Source organism: Myotis davidii, unplaced genomic scaffold (genome assembly GCF_000327345.1).
Source record: "Myotis davidii unplaced genomic scaffold, ASM32734v1 scaffold93, whole genome shotgun sequence".
Lineage (NCBI taxonomy): Eukaryota > Metazoa > Chordata > Mammalia > Chiroptera > Vespertilionidae > Myotis > Myotis davidii.
Window position 1 is genome coordinate 5,078,489 of NW_006292095.1, and position 20,636 is coordinate 5,099,124.

At 39.7% G+C, this 20,636-nt stretch overlaps 1 protein-coding gene and 1 pseudogene across 6 annotated transcripts in view; one reads left to right on the forward strand and one right to left on the reverse strand.

The window, feature by feature from the left end:
- Window positions 1-833: 833 nt before the first annotated feature.
- The window catches only part of ASH2L (ash2 (absent, small, or homeotic)-like (Drosophila)), a 23,122-nt gene continuing 3,319 nt past the window's right edge, over window positions 834-20,636 (reverse strand). For 2 of the 6 annotated variants that reach the window (XM_015565235.1, XM_015565234.1), the window contains exons 4-17: window positions 19,166-19,254; window positions 18,792-18,886; window positions 15,173-15,268; window positions 14,248-14,343; window positions 12,247-12,322; window positions 11,513-11,530; window positions 10,003-10,096; window positions 8,796-9,013; window positions 6,929-7,096; window positions 6,201-6,394; window positions 4,892-4,984; window positions 2,604-2,702; window positions 1,673-1,732; window positions 834-1,570 (exon numbers count right to left, since the gene is read on the reverse strand). In XM_015565235.1, coding sequence (XP_015420721.1) covers window positions 1,463-1,570; window positions 1,673-1,732; window positions 2,604-2,702; window positions 4,892-4,984; window positions 6,201-6,394; window positions 6,929-7,096; window positions 8,796-9,013; window positions 10,003-10,096; window positions 11,513-11,530; window positions 12,247-12,322; window positions 14,248-14,343; window positions 15,173-15,268; window positions 18,792-18,886; window positions 19,166-19,254 — 1,504 coding nt within the window. In that variant the 3' untranslated portion in view covers window positions 834-1,462. Of the gene's footprint in view, window positions 1,571-1,672; window positions 1,733-2,603; window positions 2,703-3,915; window positions 4,688-4,891; window positions 4,985-6,200; window positions 6,395-6,928; window positions 7,097-8,795; window positions 9,014-10,002; window positions 10,097-11,512; window positions 11,531-12,246; window positions 12,323-14,247; window positions 14,344-15,172; window positions 15,269-18,791; window positions 18,887-19,165; window positions 19,255-20,636 lie in introns of those variants that run through there. The other 4 variants (XM_006765587.2, XM_015565236.1, XM_015565237.1 and 1 more) reach the window with 3 other exon arrangements.
- LOC102763219 lies at window positions 12,769-13,565 on the forward strand (annotated as a pseudogene).

Consider the following 20,636-nt stretch of genomic DNA (forward strand, 5'->3'; position numbering starts at 1 on the left):
ATTTCTTAATATATGGTGATTCTTGGCAACATATTACTACCTTGTGGTGAACCACTCTACTTGTTAACATAGGTAGGGATTTATATGTGGGAGAGTTTAGGGCCATCTTGGGAGGGCTGCACTGCCATTGATGTATAAAAAAGGGAGCCTAGCCGAAACCGGTTTAGCTCAGTGGATAGAGCGTCGGCCTGCGGACTGAAGGGTCCCAGGTTCGATTCCGGTCAAGGGCATGTACCTGGGTTGCGGCCACATCCCCAGTGGGGGATGTGCGGGAGGCAGCTGGTCGATGTTTCTCTCTCATCGATGTTTCTAATTCTCTATCTCTCTCCCTTTCTCTCTGTAAAAAAATCAATAAAATATATTTAAAAAAAAAAAGATCTGGCATCTAGGCTACAGCCAAGCCAGATCCTTGTCTCAAAAGGTGTGTGTCCCTCCATGCATCATATTAATTGTTTACGCAAAAAACAAGTGAAGAAAAAAAAGGGAGCCTAAGAAAACAGTCATTCTTACCTTCTAGTGTTTAGTTTCTGAAAACTGCCCTTTAATCATCAGCTACACAAAGGAAGAGAAGTAAGGCAGGAAAACAAGCTGCACGTATCAGTACACTTGCTCAAGGAGAAGAACTGGAGGGAGACCACTAACTCTTTACTCTTCACCTCTTGAGTCTTATTTTTCACAGGATAAAGGGGGTGGTTGAGTTGGCTGGAGAGAAAGCAAGCAATTGGAGAGGGACTGAGGTACAAGTCAGAAGCCTGTCTCCTCCACTGCTGGCTACCCTTCCGCAGACAGCCCACATTTCTGACTGTCCCAAGAGGGAAGCAAAAGGCCACACATGCGTGATCACAAGTTTTATTTGGAAAGAGTTTCTAACTATTAAAGCTGCAAGCGACTTCCTGTCACAATTACAGTTCTAGAGGCATGGTAGTTTCAGAGATCCCAGTGTTCAAAAGAGTACTTCAAAATTAATAACAAAAACAAACCCACACCCATTGAGAGCTCTTAGACCGGTCTGGTATGCACAGCCACTGATTCCAGCTGTTCTCGGAGACAGGCCCACCATCCTTGCAAATCAGGTGGGAAGGAGTCAATGCCCACAGAGGGGAAAAAGTCTCTAAATAAGTTAGCTACTTAGACAACATTATCCACTCCCTAGAGAATACAGTAAGATAACAAGCCCCAGTAGTGGGGAACATGGTACAGCACCAGTTTCACAGGGAGCTTATGGGATTCTAGGGTCAGCAGTTGGCATCTCGCACACAAAATGAAAGCAGTCACTAGAAGCAGGGAGAGTACTGAAGGGCAGGGAGTCTCTCCCAGTCCCACCCAGCCTTTCACCTTGCTAACAGCAGAGGCTATGTTCTGCAGTATTTTCGGGATAATGTTGGTCACGTTAAAAACAAAAAGAAAATCCCCTAATATCATTCCCCAGAAAGTCCATGTCTGCAAAGAAAGAGGGACCTGGTCAGGGTTCCCACGGAGGACTCCGCCTCCCATCCACTTCTGTTTCCACATGATATAAGACATCAGCCAGAGTGTGTTCTACGACAGCGCCCCAGCCCATATCACTCATCTGTGGGAGGAACGAGAAACAGAAAGGAGGTGATTAGAGTAACTACAGCAAGAAGCTACAGAGATGCTGAGGATGCATGTGGACATTTTTAATGTTACTCACAGGGCGGTAAGTGAGATCCTTCGGGGGATACTTGAAGCATGGTCCAAAGTTAATGGAAACCTGGGATAAATTTAATTCAAGCAGACATGGCAAAACAAAGTAAGTATATAGTGAAAAAGTTAATGGGATATTTTTCTCTTTGAAGGTAGCTGTGATATTCAGGGTATAACAGGAACAATGATATATATTAATATTGCTAAAATTGGCCAACACCTTAATGTCCATCAAGAATTAGGTGACTAAAATACATGGGAAACTTCCAGGTATTACCTTTCCAAATCATTTTTTAAAAAAACTAACAGGCTTGCCGAGACCGGTTTGGCTCAGTGGATAGAACGTCGGCTTACGGACTGAAGGGTCCCGGGTTTGATTCCGGTCAAGGGCATGTGCCTGGGTTGCGGGCACATCCCCAGTAGGGGGTGTGCAGGAGGCAGCTGATCGATGTTCCTCTCTCATTGATGTTTCTAACTCTCTGTCTCTCTCCCTTCCTCTCTGTAAAAAATCAATAAAATATATTTTAAAAAAACCAAAACTAACAGGCTCTAATGATAGTCCCCTTTATACTGAATTATATATATATTTTTAAGTCAACATAGCAACAGTTACAAACTAACAATGGTAGGTTATCATGACATATATAACACCAAACTGACTTATACACATAAATAGTTTACAGCCATTACACTGAACAATAATATTACCACACAGTACATTCAAAGGACAAATATGGGGCACACTAATTGCATGATCTAAGCAAATGCTTTGTAAAACACCCAACTATTTTTAGAACAAACAGTGACAGTCAGAAAACATTCCCATCTTCCTTAGGCAATTCAGATTTCTTTCTAGAACTCAGGCAGTGGCCCTTTGACTATTGCCATTCACCTATTTCTCCCAAGTTCTGTCCACATGATGAACAGATGGTACATACCGTGCAGCTCTTGTACAATGAGATGGCCGGAAAGTAAACCCCCTCAAAAATATCTTTGTAAGCCACACCTTGATTGACACCATTTTTATAAAATATTATCTGAAACAAAAAGCACACTTTTACTTTTGAATTTAAAAACAGAACACACACACACTAAAAAGAATTCACTTGGCCGAAACCGGTTTGGCTCAGTGGATAGAGCGTCTGCCTGCGGACTGAAAGGTCCCAGGTCTTGGAGCACCCTTCAGAAGTGCTGCGCCACCATACTGGTGATTATGTACTCCAAGAATAGCATATAGCTTGTGTAATAACATCTCTTAATCAGTTTCTCACCTATTTATATGCACTATTCTAGTTGGTATTCACATTTATTTGCTTTCTGCATTCCTATGCTACTTCTACCAGTTATACTATTATTTATTATACTGTATTTATACCTTGCATAAGGTTCTCATTTCTACTTCAAAAATCTCAGGATATTCTGTCAGTCTCTGAATTCTCATTTTCTTTGTTCTTTATCTCCCCAAAGATATTCTCTCTGAACCACTATATATATATATATGTATAAAATTCGTCTCTCTCTCTCTCTCTCAGGCGGGTGGTTTAACTCTCTCTCTCGGGCGGGGCCCAGCCTGGCCTGTACCCTCTCACAGTGTGGGAGCCCCACGATTGATTACCCCAAAGAGGTAGGCCCCACCCACCCATCCGGGGCTCCTGACTGAAGCCAGGGGTCCCACCTCCGCGCTGCACAAGCATTAAGCCCCCACCCACCCGCGCGCACCTGCTGCACATGCAGCCTCTTGGTGATCACTTGTTGTGGCATGAGGGCGTGTTGACCACATAGGCTTTTATTAATAGGATATATCTGTATACTAGAGGCCCGGTGCACAAATTTGTTCATGGGTGGGGTCTGGCCACTCGCCCTGATTGGGGCTGATCGGGCGGGGCAGCCCTGGGGGAAGGGGTCATGGGCCATTGGCCCGCCAGCCCCACCCCCCTGGTCAAACTCCCAGTAGAGGGGACAATTTGCATATTAACCTTTTATTATATAGGACAATTTGCATATTAGCGCGCACACACACACACACACACACACACACACACACACACAATTTTTTCCCCCAGATAAGGTTCTTTTTGCCCTTGCCAGTGTAGCTCAGTTGGGTGGGTATCATCACATGCACTGAAAGGTTGCCAGTTCAATCCCCAGTCAGGGCAAATGCCTGGGTTTCAGGCTCAATCCCTGGTAGGGGATATGCAGGAGGCAGCCAATCAATGCTGTACTCTCACATCAAGGTCTCCCTGTCTCTCTCTAAAAACCAATATACTATTTTTAAAAATTCAAACTTCTAAAAATAAATAAATAAAAGGTTCCTTTTTCTGAAGTAACTTTCGGTCTCTTCTGCTCAGAAACAGCAATCTTCTCTCTGGCTGTACAATAATTCCTCACTTAACGTCATTGATAGTTCTTGGAGCTGTGGCGAAACACATTTTGAAACCAATTTTACCACTGGCTAATTGATATAACTGAGTTAAGTTTTTACTGCACCTCATCAGTGTTAACGAAATGACGTTATTCCAGGACTTGCTGTATTTTCTGGCTGTATCATCCTTAGATCTAACTGCTTCCCTTTACTCATTTTTCAACTAGAAACCTAGTTTTGTTTTAATTTCTCCTATATTAGTTTCTATTATTGATTCGGGTGCATTCACAGCATTTTTATGGAAAAATGTTTCCAGCTCAGAACTTCCTTCCTTTCCTTCCCCTTTTATTTTTGGCCCTTGTGGCTGGTCCAGATTTGTCAGCCCTTCTTTAATTGTGTTATGACCTTGGGTAGACATGTCCCCAACGACCCTGGCACAGGGAGTTAGGGAAAGCTCTAGGTGACACTGAATGAGCCATTCCAGCTCTGGCTGCCTCCACTCACACAGCCAGGTCCTCTCCTTTCCTCTCCTCCTCCAGTGTTCCTCCCTCTGTACTTGGTACCTCTTCTGATAAAGAATAACCATCTCTGACTTGCTTCTTCAACCATTTGTAGATTTCCTTGTTAGACCACTGTTTTTACTTCTTTTCTACAGTGTTCCTGAAAGAACCACGATTATCGCTCTAATGGCAGCAGCACAGTATCACAGAAAGAGCACAAACACAGCAGGCAGAGTGTGAGCTCACTCTGTTAGCGGGAAAACCCTTCATTCCCCTTTGGGCCTCATTTTCCTCACTTATAATTAGGGGGTTGGTCCAATCTTCAAGGTCTCCTAGTTCTGACGTTTTTGTGACCATGACTCACCTCACTATGGGGAGTCTGCTTTAGGCTCTTCTCTGCTTTATCCACAAAGTCTTTTTCCTCAAAATACAAATAACTCTTGAACTTTATCAAAGCCTTGAAAACCAAGAGAGAAAGGAAAAAAAGGCTCATTGAAGCATCAGCAACATCACACAAATAGCACTGAGTCATGCGCTCTGCAACAGAAATTAAAAATCTTTGCAGAGTTAGCTTTGCTAGATTTTGAACTATGTGCTTCTTAAAAAGTACCAGGAAGGCACGTTTGCTAAATTTCAAAAAGACCTTTACTAATAAATTTCGAGGAAACACATACATTTAAGTACATATATACTCTCATCACGACAACAGTGGAGCAACTAAAATTATCACATATAGTTGGTGAAAATGGAGAGTTGGGCAATTTTTCACAAAAATAAATATAAAACTACCCTATAGCCCAGTAATTCCAAAATAAATGGAAGCATGTTTACAAAGAGATTTGTTCAAGAATGTGCACAGCCCCAAACTTAAAAGAGCGCAAGTGTCCATCAACAGGAAAATAAATGTGTTATATGTTAATTATTTTTTAACATAGTTAGAAAAAATAGAAAATGGATAAACACACTGTGGAATATTCATACAATAGAATGAGAACAAGCCAACAACATAACATGAATGATTATCAAAAGCAGTATGCCAAATACTAAAATCCAGATGCAAAACGACATACTGCATGATTCCATTTATATAAGATAAAAAACAAGTAAAGCCTATAGAATAGAAATATGGTGGGGTAAAAAATTCTTAAAATTACTCAGAGAGGTAGTTGCCTTTATGGGTGTAGGTGGGACTGGGGAATGACTGGGAAAGGGCATGAGGGACCTTCCAGTCCTGATGATAGATTCTATGTCTCAACAGTGGTTTGGGTCAAACTTAAAACTCAGTGAGTGAAAATCTGTACATTTCATTTTATGTAAATTTTATATCAAAAGAAAAAACTAAACAAAGGTTGAACTCTAGCTAATGATGTGCATCTTGAAGTACTTGGTGGGGAGTGAATGTCTGCAATATTCTTTTGAAGTGCATTAAAGAAAGAGGGATGGATGGATGGATGGACGGGTGTGTGGAGAATAAATGCATAACATGTTAATAGAATTTAGGTGATGGGTATTCAAACACTGACTTTTAAATTCTTTCAACTTTGTTATGACTGAAAATTTTCATAATGAAATGTTGGGGAAAATATGAATGGTGGGTCAATATCACAGGAGGCCACAGACTACAGCTGCAGGTATTGGTCGGCAAACCCAGGAATATTTCAGGACAAACTTACCTTATCTTTATAAGTATCAGGCAGTGACTTGGCTGTCTCTGTGTCTTCAGGAAGATTGATATAGAATCCTAGGACATCTCCCTGTCCATAGCCAGAAGAATAGTGTTTGCCAATGGACTGATGGAACTTGGTTCCCTTTTTGCTCCGCCAAGAATAGCTAAATTTATCATAACCTAAGGGAGCTTGAAGGTTACCTATCCAAAAAAAGATATACAGGAAGTCAGAAGACTGCAACCCAACTTCTGGTTTACTAAAAAAAAAAACAAAAACAAAAAAAACCCTTTTTTTTTTTGGTGTGGGGGAGGAAGAGTCATCAATTTTATAAAATTACTAGAGGCCCGATGCATGAAATTCGTGCAAGGGCTCCAGCCCCTGTCCACCAGAAGGATGTCCGGTCTAATTAGCATGTTACCCTTTTATTATAGACTATTTCTCATAAGCAAAGAATTATAAAAATATTCCAAGAATTGCAACTGCCTAAACCCTTTGGAACTGAATTTTATGTCCATAATTTGATAGGCTCCAAAGTAGTAAAACTTGCCCTAACCGGTTTGGCTCAGCGGATAGCGTCGGCCTGCGGACTCAAGGGTCCCAGGTTCGATGCCAGTCAAGGGGATGTACCTTGGTTGCGGGCACATCCTCAAAAAAACAAAGTAGTAAAACTTATTAGCCAGATAGTCTTATACCTATCTACCTGCTTCACTGTCCATACTATAACCACAGCTTACCTAATGGCTGAGACCAGCCCAATCTAGCAGCAGTGTCTGGTGGCATCTCATCCACCGTAATTTCGAAGTACCAGGCCCCTTTCCGGACCCCATGAGAAGCCCGCACCATAGAGTAGCCCTTCTCTCCAACCACAGTCAGCCGGTCATCAGAGATCTTTAACTGGGGAGCTGCAGAGATGGAGATAAAAACAAAGGCCTGCAATTTATCTGAGATACTGGGAGACAACTGCCACAAAACATGAGTCTTACACCCCAGTGAAAGATCAGAAACATCAGGTCAGGAATCAGAAATATTAGTTCAGGAGTTTAAAAATCTCAAGACAAAGATGAGAAGAGAGGAAGAAAGTTGTTAGGTAATCCAGTTTTATTATATGTTGAAGAGCACAAGTTAAATTAATTATATTGCCTGTTCCCTGAAATATAATAAACCAACTGTAATGTGTTTAAATCCTGATTTGAATAAACCATCCTTTAAGACTTAACTTTTAACTTTGAATTTCAGATTTTCAAAAACAGTACAGTCCACATTCAGCTTCCCTAAATGTTAACACCATCTATAACCATAATATAATTATCAAAACCAGAAAACTAACATTTATACAATACTATTAATTAATCAACATATCTTCTTCAAAATAAGCCAATTATCAACACAATATCCTTTTCCTGGTCCTGGATCTAATCCAAGATCCCACAATTCATTTAGTTGTCATGTTTCAATCTGGAACAGTTCCTCAAGCCTTTCATGACAATGACATTTTGAAGAGTACTGGTCACTTTAGCTTGTAGAATATCCCTCAATAAAAATACCTTTAGAATAAATAAACTCATTCTCACATTCCAAATGATAATGAATGGTATTTGAGCAACAAAAGAAAGTATACTCCACAGAATAAAGTAAGTATCTATGAGTCCATACTGATATAATCAAGAAAATAATAATCGGACAAAGGAAAAAATAAAAAATCATTAGGCAAACACCACATTAATAATCGCTGCAGACAAGATCCACTGGTTACGATACTAAAATTAGTACATAAAACTTTACAGAGAAACAAGTTATTTGTATAGCCTCAAAGTATCATTCCCCAAGTTATTTACTAAGTAAAAAGGGAAAGACAGTAGAGATACCAGCAGAAACCATCTTAGCCAAATGATCATGGTCAACACAAGCCATCAGGAGACATGACGTCATGAACTCCATGAGGTGATACAATGAGGACTCATTTCTGTAGTGTTAAAAAAAAAACAAACCCCACACAAACAACAACAAACACCCATAACCTCAGTCTAATTATGAGAAAAAGACAAAACCTCACTGAGAAATACTGGATAACGTAACTGATGCATACGTTTAAAAGTGTTATGGTCATGAAAAACAGGCTACTACTGAGGAACTGTTGCAGACTGCAAGAGACTAAGGAGAAATAACAATGCAATGTGAGATCTTAGAAAGAGGCATTATTGAAATGTAAGTAAAGTTTTTAGTTTCATTAATAGCTTTTACCAATGTCAATTTCATGGTTTTGAGAATTGTACTATGGTTGAGTAAGATGTTATCACTAGGGGAAGCTCGATGAGGAATATATGGAAACTATAGTTTTTGCATTTTACTGTAAGTCTAAAATTAGTTCAAAATATAAAGTGTTCATAAACTATATATATGTGTGTACATGTGTTAACATAATGGCTAGAGCTTATAAGAGACAAAAAAGGAAATTACTTCTTACTATTCGGCTGAGTCTAGAGATGGGTGTGGAGGAGTGGCTATAGACTGACACGTATATCTAATTCTAGACTGGACAAAGCTGATGACAAAAGTTTAGGGTAGCACTGGGTCCAACATGAACATTAATAGTTTACATACCTCGATCATGTAAGGCTAACAAAACCCGTTCATACAAGCAGGCTCTGTAGAGATCTCCAGGAATAGGTTTTCCTGCCCAGCAGTCAAGTTCAAGCTTCTCAGGGTCAGGGGCGTGGGGATCAGGCTCCGCTAGAATATACCGATAGCCATCTTTGTTAAATGGGTGTTCCAAGGGGTAGCCATGAGGGGGAAGGCGCTGAGCAGAAAACAAAGGGTCACTGTAGAAAGGAAAAAATAAAATCAAGAAACTAAAGCCCCCTCTAGCTCAAATGCCTTCAATTCTATAAGAAAGGCCTGTAGTTTATTAGATTTCAGCTGAAACACAAGCAACTTCACAAATGCTTTTCGTTACTCAAATACACCATCCTGCCCTCTGCAGGCAAAACAGAGAAACGAAAAGGATTCGCTTTATTTAGCAAGAGTTTTGGTTAAACCACTTCAATCTGTAGGGGTTGCCTGAATCTCTGATACTGAGCTAGTACATCATAGGGAAGAAAGGAAGAAGAGGAATGAAGGCAATTTCCCTTAGTTTACTTATTATTATAAACGAATGAACAGAAACTCAGCAATATGAGCACTTACTATCTGTTACCTAAATGAGAAATGACCTGGATTTCATCACCTCAGTAATGGAAAAAGTGAAGGAAAGAGGCAAAAAGCTCAACACATTGCGGACCCGTAGTTTTATTGCTGGCTTTACCCAGTGGCCAGATAAGTTTCTACTGAACGAGTACAAAACACGTTTTACAAAGTATCAGACTTTAAAAAGGTATTAGCTTGTGAGAACATGTAATAAATAACTTCCAAATGCAGTGGGTATTTAATTTTAAGGCAAGCCTTTAACATTTATGTAAAACACTGTGTAACATGAAAACACGAGAATGCTCGTGATCCGCCCGCAATGTGTTGAGTAAAAGAGCCAGTGTTCAATATTGCTTTCACTCCCTCTCCCCCATCTAGCCTTTCTCAAAATGCCTTCCTCAACAGAGTGCGGCCCTGAGGCTGGTTCATGTAGTACCAAGTTTGTAAACACATACCTAGCGTGGGGTTATTTTACCTCTCAAGGTGCTCAAGATTTGAGAAAAAAATGGACAGGCTTTTTAAACCTCGGACTACTTGAAATGTACGGCTCTTCCCTTGGATGGACTTTGCTAGCACCAAACAATACTCTAACAATGGTGAATGGAGGTGAGTGTTTTCTGCCCACCTCCGGGCCTTCTTGGTGGTCCCTGTGGTCCCTCCATCCTGCTGTTTGCGCTTAGCTCCTCTTCCTTTTCCACTGCTTCCTGCTGCAATTCCCCCTTTAAAGAGAAGGCAGATTATTTTCAATGAGCTGCGATAGAAGCACCATGTGGACACAAATTCCATGGGGACTAACATTCCCAACATGCATTTGTGTAACATCACAGGAGGATTTCCTTCCCAAAAGCAGATTGGACTTCTCCCTGGTTCTGAATGAACGTGCTGAGTGTCTCATGGCCCAAGAACACTGGGTTCTGGCAGTAAGCTCAAATGAACCTGTGTTACATTTTCAACTTTCCTTTCTTAGTGAACTGCAACTACCAGGACACTTTCTCAGGATGTGACACAAATGCATTTTTATTCATTCAGATTCTAAACACCCACAGCTAAAAACAATTGCACGGATAAAGCTCCACCCCCCCCCATCCAAATCAATACAAACAGCCATAAAGAGAGAATATCCTCACTGTAGGTAGATGTTGGCTTGCTTGAACTACACGATATATTCCATAAACACAATAAAGGCACAATATCTGCAAAAGCACTTAACTTGAATATCCAACAAAACAAAAGTACATCAGACATGGAAAACAAAAACAGAAGTACTAAAAAGGTGTTTCTCTCCAGTGCTGCCTCAACTATGGTTGCACATGACACAAATTTAAGAAAGAAGGCTTTAAATTTAGTAGGCAATTTTTATAATTATAATTGTGCCATGCATAAAATTCAGTTTGGACTAACCTGACTTGTGGAATTAAAAGCAAATATTAGGAGATAGTTTATATATTTAATTTTAAAAATTTAGCTGCATACTATGGCCACAAGAAATACTACCTTGTATATTTCTAAAATAGGTACTTTAAACATTTTGTCCAATGCTGTCATTCCTCTCAGTTTGTCTTCCAGAAAATGTCCCTGAACTGCAGGAAAACACCTTTATGTAAACAACTGCATATAGTACTGTATCTTAATTTGGGGCAAGCTTGGAATTTATCAGCAATTCTGCTGCAATAAAAAGGATCGAGACGTTGAAGGCAGGTCATATTCTGCATATACTGGACCAGGTTTATGCAATACTTCCTTTTATGAACATATCAGGTGTGATTCCTATTTCTCATAAAAGGTTTAATGTTAAACTGTTGCAACATCAGTATCTCTAGTTTGAGTAACCTTAATCAAAACTGTTAGATTTTTATTGTCATTTGCATTTTAATTATTTTAAGAGAGAAGTTTTAGATCCATCTTGAACAAATCAATTGTGGCCGCGTTAGGCAGAATATGACAACATACAAGCTTTCAATTACTAACATTAAACTGGAACTACTGCTTCATAGTAAATGCTACTGCCACCATTTTCACAATGCTTTGAAATTTTAATTTAGTTTTAGCTTCTACCACAACTCAGCAAAAAAGCACTTTCAAACCACAAAATACTTAAGTCTGAGAGGCTGAAAGAAGACAGAGGAGGAATTCACCTCCAAAAGAGGCTCCACCTGTAACAACAGAAGTGGCACCATGTATTTGTCAAACTTTAACAATGAGGGGGGGGGGGGGGGGGATGATGTAAAAAGATAAACAATACACTTAGCTATTTCCAATCACAGAATATTAATAACAGAGGAAATGATTACATATTTAAGATGCTGACCACTCCAAAAACAAGTTAATGATGTCATGTGTCCAATGAATAGCTAGCTACCACCAGCAACCCCAACTCTCCTTAGATTACCATTAGTAATGAAGGGTATTTCTATTAGATGGGTTACAAATAGAATAAGCATGCTATAGTGGGTGATCAATACAGATAATGCTGTCATGCGAATAAGCTGAAGTTCCAGGGCAAGAAAATTAGAAGTCTGTTAAATAACAACTGAATTAAGGAAAAAGAATAGAGAGCAACTGAATCTAAATTGTTAGTTATGAAGATATAGTTGGGGAGTCTAATGTAAACACAGTAAATCCAACCTTAAAATTGTACCTTTATGCTACATCAGTTTCACTTAAGACCAAACTGTGCTATAAAGTGCCAAAGAGTTCTCCACTACCATCTGTCACAACCTTGGCTAGCTCCTAAAAATTGAGTTTAGGACTTTAAAGCAAAATTTAGTAAATATCCAGTTAATAGTCAACTAAAAGAATGCCCAATTCTAGGCACATATGAATTCAATAGTTTACAAAAATTTCATCAATGAAACATTTAAATACTTACCATTTAAATTCCCACTGGTATTCACAGCACTACTTTGTTTTTGGTTGTCATAAGCAGGACCAATATTACTAAGATCCTAGGGAGAAAAATACTCAATTATGATATGAAGCTATTTAACCAAACCTATCTGGCAATGCTCAAAAACACAGGAGACATTCTAATAGAATGGGAAGTGAAACTGACAATCCTAGATTCTGAAATTTGCAGTAGTTCCAAACTTGGATGCTTCAAGGATCAGCAAGTAAGATACGTCAAGTATAACAATCAAAGTGGTTTAAGGCTCTGACCGGTTTGGCTCAGTGGATAGAGCGTTGGCCTGCAGACTCAAGGGTCCTGGGTTCGATTCCGGTCAAGGGCATGTACCTTGGTTGCAGGCACATCCCCAGTGGGGAGTGTGCAGGAGGCAGCTGATTGATGTTTCTCTCTCATCTGTGTTTCTAACTCTCCCTCTCCCTTTCTCTCTGTAAAAAATCAATAAAATATATTATAAAAAAACAACAACAAAAAACCAAAGTGGTTTAAGAATGATGATGAGACAATTCTTTTTTCTCTTTCTCTTCCCACTGCCCAAGATGCTGAAAGGAAAGAAAGGTAAGAGGAAGAAGATGGCGCCAATACTGCTGTCATAGAGACACAGGAGACCAAGATGGCAAATCCCCTGTTCAAGAAAGGCCCAAGAATTTTAGCATTGGACGACACATCCAGCCTCAAAAAGACCTCACCCACTTTGTCGAGTGGCCCCCCTACATTAGGCTACAGCAGCAAAGGGCTTCTCTGTAAGCATCTGAAAGTGCTTCCTGCCATTAACCAGTTCACCCAGGTCTTGGACTGCCAAACTACTATTCAACTGCTTACGCTGGCCCAGGAGTACAGACCAGAGGTGAAGCAAGAGAAGCAGCAGAGATTGCTGGCCAGGACTGAGAAAACAGCTGCCAGCCAAGGGATGTCCCCACCAAGAGGCCACCTGTTCTTGGAGCAGGGGTTAACACTGTCACCACCCTGATGGAGAACAAGGCCCAGCTGGTAGTGACTGCACACGATGTGGATCCTATCGAGCTGCCTGTCTTCCTGGTGCCCGTGCCGTAAGATGGGGGTTCCCTACTGCATCATCAAGGGGAAGGGCAGGCTGGGTGCTTAGTCCACAGGAAGACCTGCACCACCGTCGCCTTCACACAGGTTAACTTGGAAGACAAAGGAGTTCTGGCTAAGCTGGTGGAAGCTATCCGCCCTCACTGGGGAGGCAACGTCCTGGATCCAAAGTTGGTGGCTCACACTGGAAAAGACCAAGACTCAAGAACTGGCCACCAAGCTGGGCTAAGTATGCACTGTTCAGTTTTCTGTACATAAAAGTAATGAAAATTCTAAAAAAAAGATGATGAATGGTAATCAGAGCGTAGGAGTGATGGTGGGACAATGGCAAATTGGAGTGCCAAGTCCCATTTCCTCAATCCCTAGAGGAATTCAGGCCCAGCGTAGTCACACCTTCTCAATTTACAAGAAAAAACTGAAACCTGAATTTCGATGTGAAACCTTGAATTTTCAAGGCTGGCAAATCAGACATTTTAAGAAGATCTGACTTCCTGAGATGCCAAATGTGAACAGAGTGGAAATTTTCTTTTTCCTCATGTTATGTTAGATGCAAAAGAAATTCTTCATAAGAAAATTTTCTTCACAATAATGAATGTTTTTAAGAGCAAAACTTGAGATAGAAAATTAAAAAATAACTTAGAATGGCATATTTGTGTTATAAATGAGGAAACTAAAGTTAAAAAATGTAAGAATAATATGTGTAAAGTTGTAACATTCTGGGGAACAGCCAGAACTAAAACACTAGTCTCCTGGTTTAAGGTTAGTGTTCTGTCTTTCCACATGTGCCAATAATGATTTATCTGGAGCCCACCAAGTTATGGGCATGTAAATGGCAGTGTGTTACAATGTGGCGGATTCCCTATCTCCAAGGGGCCCAAAATCAAAAGGGGAATATAAAGCATATTAATGTACCTGGTCCAAAAGCCCAAATTTGGGGTAATCTTCTTCTGGGTCCTTACTTCCAGGATCAGGGTGTTCTTTTACCAAAAATACATCTCTTTCTTTACTCTAAAAGGAAACAAAATTTTATTATTACTTGAAATTTTATACTTAAAAGAAGTACTGAATGTTTAACCACAAACTCTAATTCTTAGGTATAATCTCCAAAAGAGACAGTATTGTTTTTTTCTCTCTGATTAAAAAATTAATATCTGATCATCAAAAAATTCAAACAGTGAAACCTAGAAAAATGAGAGCCAGCCCTGGCCAAGTGGCTCAGCTGGTTGAAGCATCGTCCCATACACCAAAAAGGTTGCAGGTTCGATTCCTGGTCAGGACACATAGCTAGGCAGCTGGTTCCATCCCTGGCTGGGAGGCAATGAATCGATGTTTCTCTCTCTCTCCCCCTTCCTCTCTCTATAAAATCAGTGGAAATGTCCTTGAGTGAGGATAAAAAAAAAAGAGAGAGCCAAAGTGCTTCAAAACCCCTACCTCACCCTCCACCTAAGAGAGATAAGCACTGTTAACAGCTTGCTGTTGATTCCTCCCAAAGTCCTCTTTAATTCTAAGGACAATGATGTTTAGAACAGTGTTATTTGTTTTCTTAAATCAAAGAAAAAATTGTCTCCAATTTCAATATAAAATTATACTTGCCAAAGTGCAATGGACAAAAAACAAAACAAAACAAGTGATGCAGGCAAGTAAGACAGATTATGTAACTTACTGACTTTGTGTAAAAACTATTAAAATTGACAATTAGTTATACTGCACTCTCCAAGATTTAATACTAAGTTGTTCTCATTTTCTTAGTCATAACATTATTTCAGTGAAACTAAAGAGAATTTAATTTGTACAAAGAACACTGCCTAAACGTTGCGTCCAATTTTCATCTACTTACCATGGTTTTAACAATGTTATTTGGCCAAGTCATTTTCCCAGGTCTTTGTCTGGTTGTCATGCACTCCCAGTATTTATCAATAAACGGTATGATATCCTAATTTTTAAAACAAAATATAGTAAGACATTTATAGTTGGTTTCAAAGTTATGCTCACAATAAAGGAAAGAAAACTGCAACATTTCAGACCTCATCAAAATTAAGAGAAAAATACACATTTAGTCTTAATGTTTAAACAAATATATAATTGCATGCAAAGAGCATATAGATTGTGGGAAATTTCAAACAAGTATATACAAATCTTAGTGACACAGACCTTATAATTCAACTGGATTATAATCTTGGTTGCCATCTGAAAGACGACTCCAAAGTTAGTAAGTCTCTCTCCCAAGCTCCTGTTTCTACCTGCCTGAGACATCTCCATCTGGACATCCCACAGGCATCTCAAGATTCTTGTGAATAAAACGGAACTCTATATCTTACCTCATAAATCTGCTCTGCAGATTTTCTTTCTTGTTGTTAATACTCGAATCACCTATCACCCAAAATCACAAGCAAGACACCATGGAATCATCCTTGATTCTTCTTGCATAACCTTCACATCTAATCAGTCACCAAATGAATTTTAGCCCTAGCTGGTTTGGCTCAGTGGATAAAGTGTTGGCCTGTGGACTGGAGGGTCCTGGGTTTGATTCCGGTCAAGGGCACATGCTTGGGGTGTGTGCTCGATACCAAGTAGGGGGCATACAGGAGGCAGCCAATCAATGATTCTCTCATTGATATTTCTGTCTCTCTCCCTCTCCCTTCCTCTCTGAAATCAACAAAAACATATTGGGGGGAAAAAAGAATTTAAATTTTCAGAAATTTCTCACCAATCAGGCCTCCTTTCCATCCCCACTGCCTTGACTGTGGTCCTCGCCAGTTCTAACCCGCATGACTAAAACAATATCTGAGCCTGATCATCTGGCATCAACTTTCCCCTTTCTAGGCCATTCTTCCACAGTCCACCAGAGTTAGAGTCCACCCCTAACATCTTCCACTAGACTTACTTTAATGAAAACCGTATCTTTACTAAAAGGAACCGGGATTGAATCAGGGAAACTACAAGGGAAGCCTGAAATATTTTACTGTTCAAAAACTATAGGGACATACAGAGTTTCAGGGGTCAATCTGGATGGGACTATAATAACCAAAGCTGAGCATCAGAAATACAGAAATCTGAATTCCAAACTGAACTATAAAAATCTACAAACCCAGTGATACTTAAAGGAAAAAAAAAATGACGGGGAAAGGAAAACTCTTTATAGAAGAATTGCAACCAATAAATGTATTCTGGTAACTGATGCAGGCCTGGATAATCAATGGTTGCTAAAACCACCACTTCAAAGGGTTAGAAGAACAAGACATTCACACAATCTCCATATATCACGCCACAGGTTACTAATTACAAAGAAAAAGGTTTCTTTTTGAAAGAAGAAATGAAGAAATCTGGTAGATACCTCCTTTTTACCCAATTAGTCAAATTTAGGATCACCAATAATAGAACAAGTCAGTATCTTGATATGCTTCTTGATGTTGATTCATAGAAAAACACACATTACCTACATAATATTCCAGCCAAAAATGATTAGTCAGTGCCTACTCATGAAGAAATAATAAGATAAATGCTGTGAACCCAGAGGAAGAAGATACCTACTAAGAAATGTGAAGGGCTCCTCCTGGCTAACTGAGCTTAAAAAAAAAAAGTCTTGCAGTCATTTCTACACAGGATCTTCTCACACAAACTGCACTTCAGGAAGAGGCCTACACTGAACAGCCTGCAGAAACTGTTTCTGCTGAGCCAGCCCTTAAAAAGGTTTTCTGTAATCCCATTTCAACCAATAGGACTGAGGCTTTCCCCATCCAATCAGAACAGTGCAGCTCCGACCAACCACAGCAGCTGTATTCTGACCAATCAGGGCAGTGCCTTTTGAACCAATCAAACTGCAAAGATTTGGAGCCCTCATTTGCAAGAGGACAGACCAATCAGGGACCAGGATGGGGACTTCTGTCCATATAAGCCAGCTCCCTTTGGGCTCTGAGAACACACTTCCCCTTTCCACTGAAAACTGTCTCCCAGACTGAGCTGAAACACCAAAGATGCCTCACCAGGGTAGAGGAGGGAGCCAACCATCCTGGTGCAAAGCAGAGCAGAGCTATCTAGCTGGTTAGGCACCTACTTTTGCCCACCTCTGCATACTATATATAAAAGAATACAAGTGTAGCCCTGGCCAGGAGGCTCAGTTGGTTAGAATGCTCCATACACCAAAAGGTTGTGGGTTCGATTCCTGGTCAGGGTGCATATGAGAGGCAACTGCCTCTCAATGTTTCTCTCTCACATCCATGTTTCTCTTTCTTTTTCTCTTTCAAATCAATAAATATATCCTTGGGTGAGGATAAAAAAATAATTTTTTTAGAATTAAAAAAAAAGCATAAACAAAAAGAATATAAGTTGTAATTATTAACCAGCTGTATTGCATTAGTGTTAAACTTTTTTAGAATGATTACCATATTGTGGTTGAGATAATATTGGGTAAAGTATAATGTCTATAATTATTCTCATACAGTACAGAGGGTAATATGGATATGGGGAGATAAAGCAAATGTAGCAAAATATTAACTGGCAATACTAGGTGAAGAATAAACAGATGCTCATTGCACTATCTGAATTTTTCTGTATTTTGAAAATTTGGGAAATAATTTGGGAAAAAATAAACTAAGAGAAAAAACAAGTCTACCACAGCACAGCTCTATTTAAAATATTTTTAACACAGGAAAGAAAGGAGGTGGGAGGGGACTCTTTGCTGACTACTGTAGTTTACAGGATTAAGGTCCTTGCCCAAGTATGATCCTGATTATGTTGATCTCACTACACATCCTTTATCAATGTGTTTCAAACTGTAGGTTGCAAACTACTAGTAGGTTACAGGTCAGAACTATTCTATATTCTAGTGTAGAAAATGTCAGAATGTAAAAAGAAGAGATCAGAGAGTAAGCTTTGTTAGATGAACCGTGTTTGTTTTAAATAAAAGTGGGTCGATATGGCCCTAACTGGTTTGGCTCAGTGGATAGAGCATCAGCCTGCGGACTGAAGGGTCCCAACTTTGATTCTAGTCAAGGGCATGTACCTTGGTTGCGGGCACATCCCCAGTGGGGGGTGTGCAGGAGGCAGCTGATCGATGTTTCTCTCTCATCGATGTTTCTAACTCTCTATCCCTCTCCCTTCCTCTCTGTAAAAAATCAATAAAATATATTTTAAAAAATCAATAAAATAAAAGTGGGTCGATATAAATGTACACTAGGTTACAAAATAAACTCTATCATTTAAAAATTTACTTAGTGGCTCAGTGGTTGAGTATCTACCTACAAACCAGGAAGTCACTGTTTGATTCCAGTCAGGGTACATGCCTGGGTTGTGGGCCGGGTCCCCAGTAGGGGGCCTGCAGGAGGCAGCCAATCAATGACTGCATCTCATCATTGGTGTTTCTATCTCTCCCTTCCTCTCTGAAATCAATAAAAATTTATATTTTTAAAAAGAGTTATTTTTTGGCATAATTGCAATTACACTAATTGCATCTTTACCTTATCTTTGGAGAACATGGTTTTTGGATGTTCATCTTGTGTTCGGGACTGCCATGTTAGGTTGGCCAAAGCACTAAGGCACATTTCCTTCAAGTCTATCAAAACAAAAAGAAAAAGTTATCTATGATACTAGATTTTATTACCAAAAGAATATTTAATGATGTGGTCTACAAATTAACAAAATAACCAATTATCCAGTAGAGTCATCATTTGATCTAAATCAGACAATAGCAATTATTCAGAGCTAAACTTCAAGGCAACTTTCACCGCTACCAGGCAAAGGTTTCCTGACTCTGCTAAGCCCAAATGCTTTTTCTTTCCCAGCTAACTAGAGGATAATTCGTTTGCAGTACTCCAGAGCACTCTGTTCTTACTTGCTTGCTTCCGGAGGAAATAGGTATTCCCACTATGATGGCACACATTGCAGTGAAAACTGTAGTTGGTCATGAAAGGTAGACAGGATCTGTAGAACAGCCAAATTGTACAACTTAGTGAACTTCTGACCACACATTTCTTTATGAGAAAACAACAGTGAAAGTTATATAGTCATGTTAATATCTCTCTATATATAAGGCTAATATGCTAAGTGTCCAACTGTCCAGGTAATGACGTCATGTAGCAACGCCCGACTTCCTCTCCCTAGGGACTAGCCTCCTTGCAGTTTCTTCAGCCCAGAAACCCGACTTGCTTTATAGCCAGGCAGAAACATTTCACACTTTAACCAAATGTCTGTGAAGCGTTTTCCCGTGCCTCATACTGCTGTGTTGCTGACAATTACCTGAAAGAGAAGTTGGGGTGCTTCAGTGGGCTGGAAAAAGTTTAGCTAAATCAGAAAGCAGGTCTAATTAAGCAAGTATATTCTCTATCTATAAAAGGCTAAGTTGACTTGCGCATACGCACATATAAAGCTCTCACTGGTGCCAATATCACGCGTGTTTCTCTTTGTCATTGTCCATTGTGAATTTGGCTGACACTTCTAATAGAGAAAGGGTGAATAGTGATATTAAAATATTTCCTCTAATTAATTTCCTTTCAATGTGCACGAATTCATGCACCAGGCCATTAGCATTAATATAATCTTAAAAGTTAAAAAGGTCCCCAAAAATCAAAATAGGATTTGTGTTTTTTAAAAATACCTAGATTTTTCTGTCACAAATATGTAATAAGACATTACCCACCATAGTGGATAATTCAGCGTTTGGAAGGTTCTCATTGGTACTTTGTCTGGGTTAATTACAGTTTCTGAGTACCTGAAAAGAGTATGCCAAGTGAACTGTGGAAGAAGACAAAGTAGTCTCTTCAAATATCTTTATACTTAAATATTAGTATTTAAAGACCTCTAAATATCTCTTTAAAAATGCTAATAACATTGTTGGAAAGGGTGGACAGAATGTATAAAAAGATTAATTAAAGCCCTGGTTGGTGTGGCTCAGTTGGTTGAGCATTCTCCCATGTACCAGAAGGTCACTGGTTCGATTCCTGGTCAGGGCACATATCCAGGTTTCCGACTCATAATTGATGCCACCCTCTCATATCAATGTTTTTCTCTTTCTCTAAAGTCAATAATAAAAAATACTAATTTTTTTTTAAAGATTAATTAAAAATGTAAATAATGCCTTGGCGGTTTCTCAGTGGTTAGAGGGTTGATCCAAGGACTGAAGGGTCTCGGTTCAATTCCTGGTCAAGGGCATGTACTTCGGTTGCAGGTTTGATCCCTGGCCCCAGTCGGGGCTTGGTCTCGAGCAGGAGCAACCAGTTAAAATCTCTTTCTCCCACCCCCACTCCCTTCTACTCTCTCTCTAAAGATCAATGATAAAAAATATCCTCACTCAGATGAGGATTAAG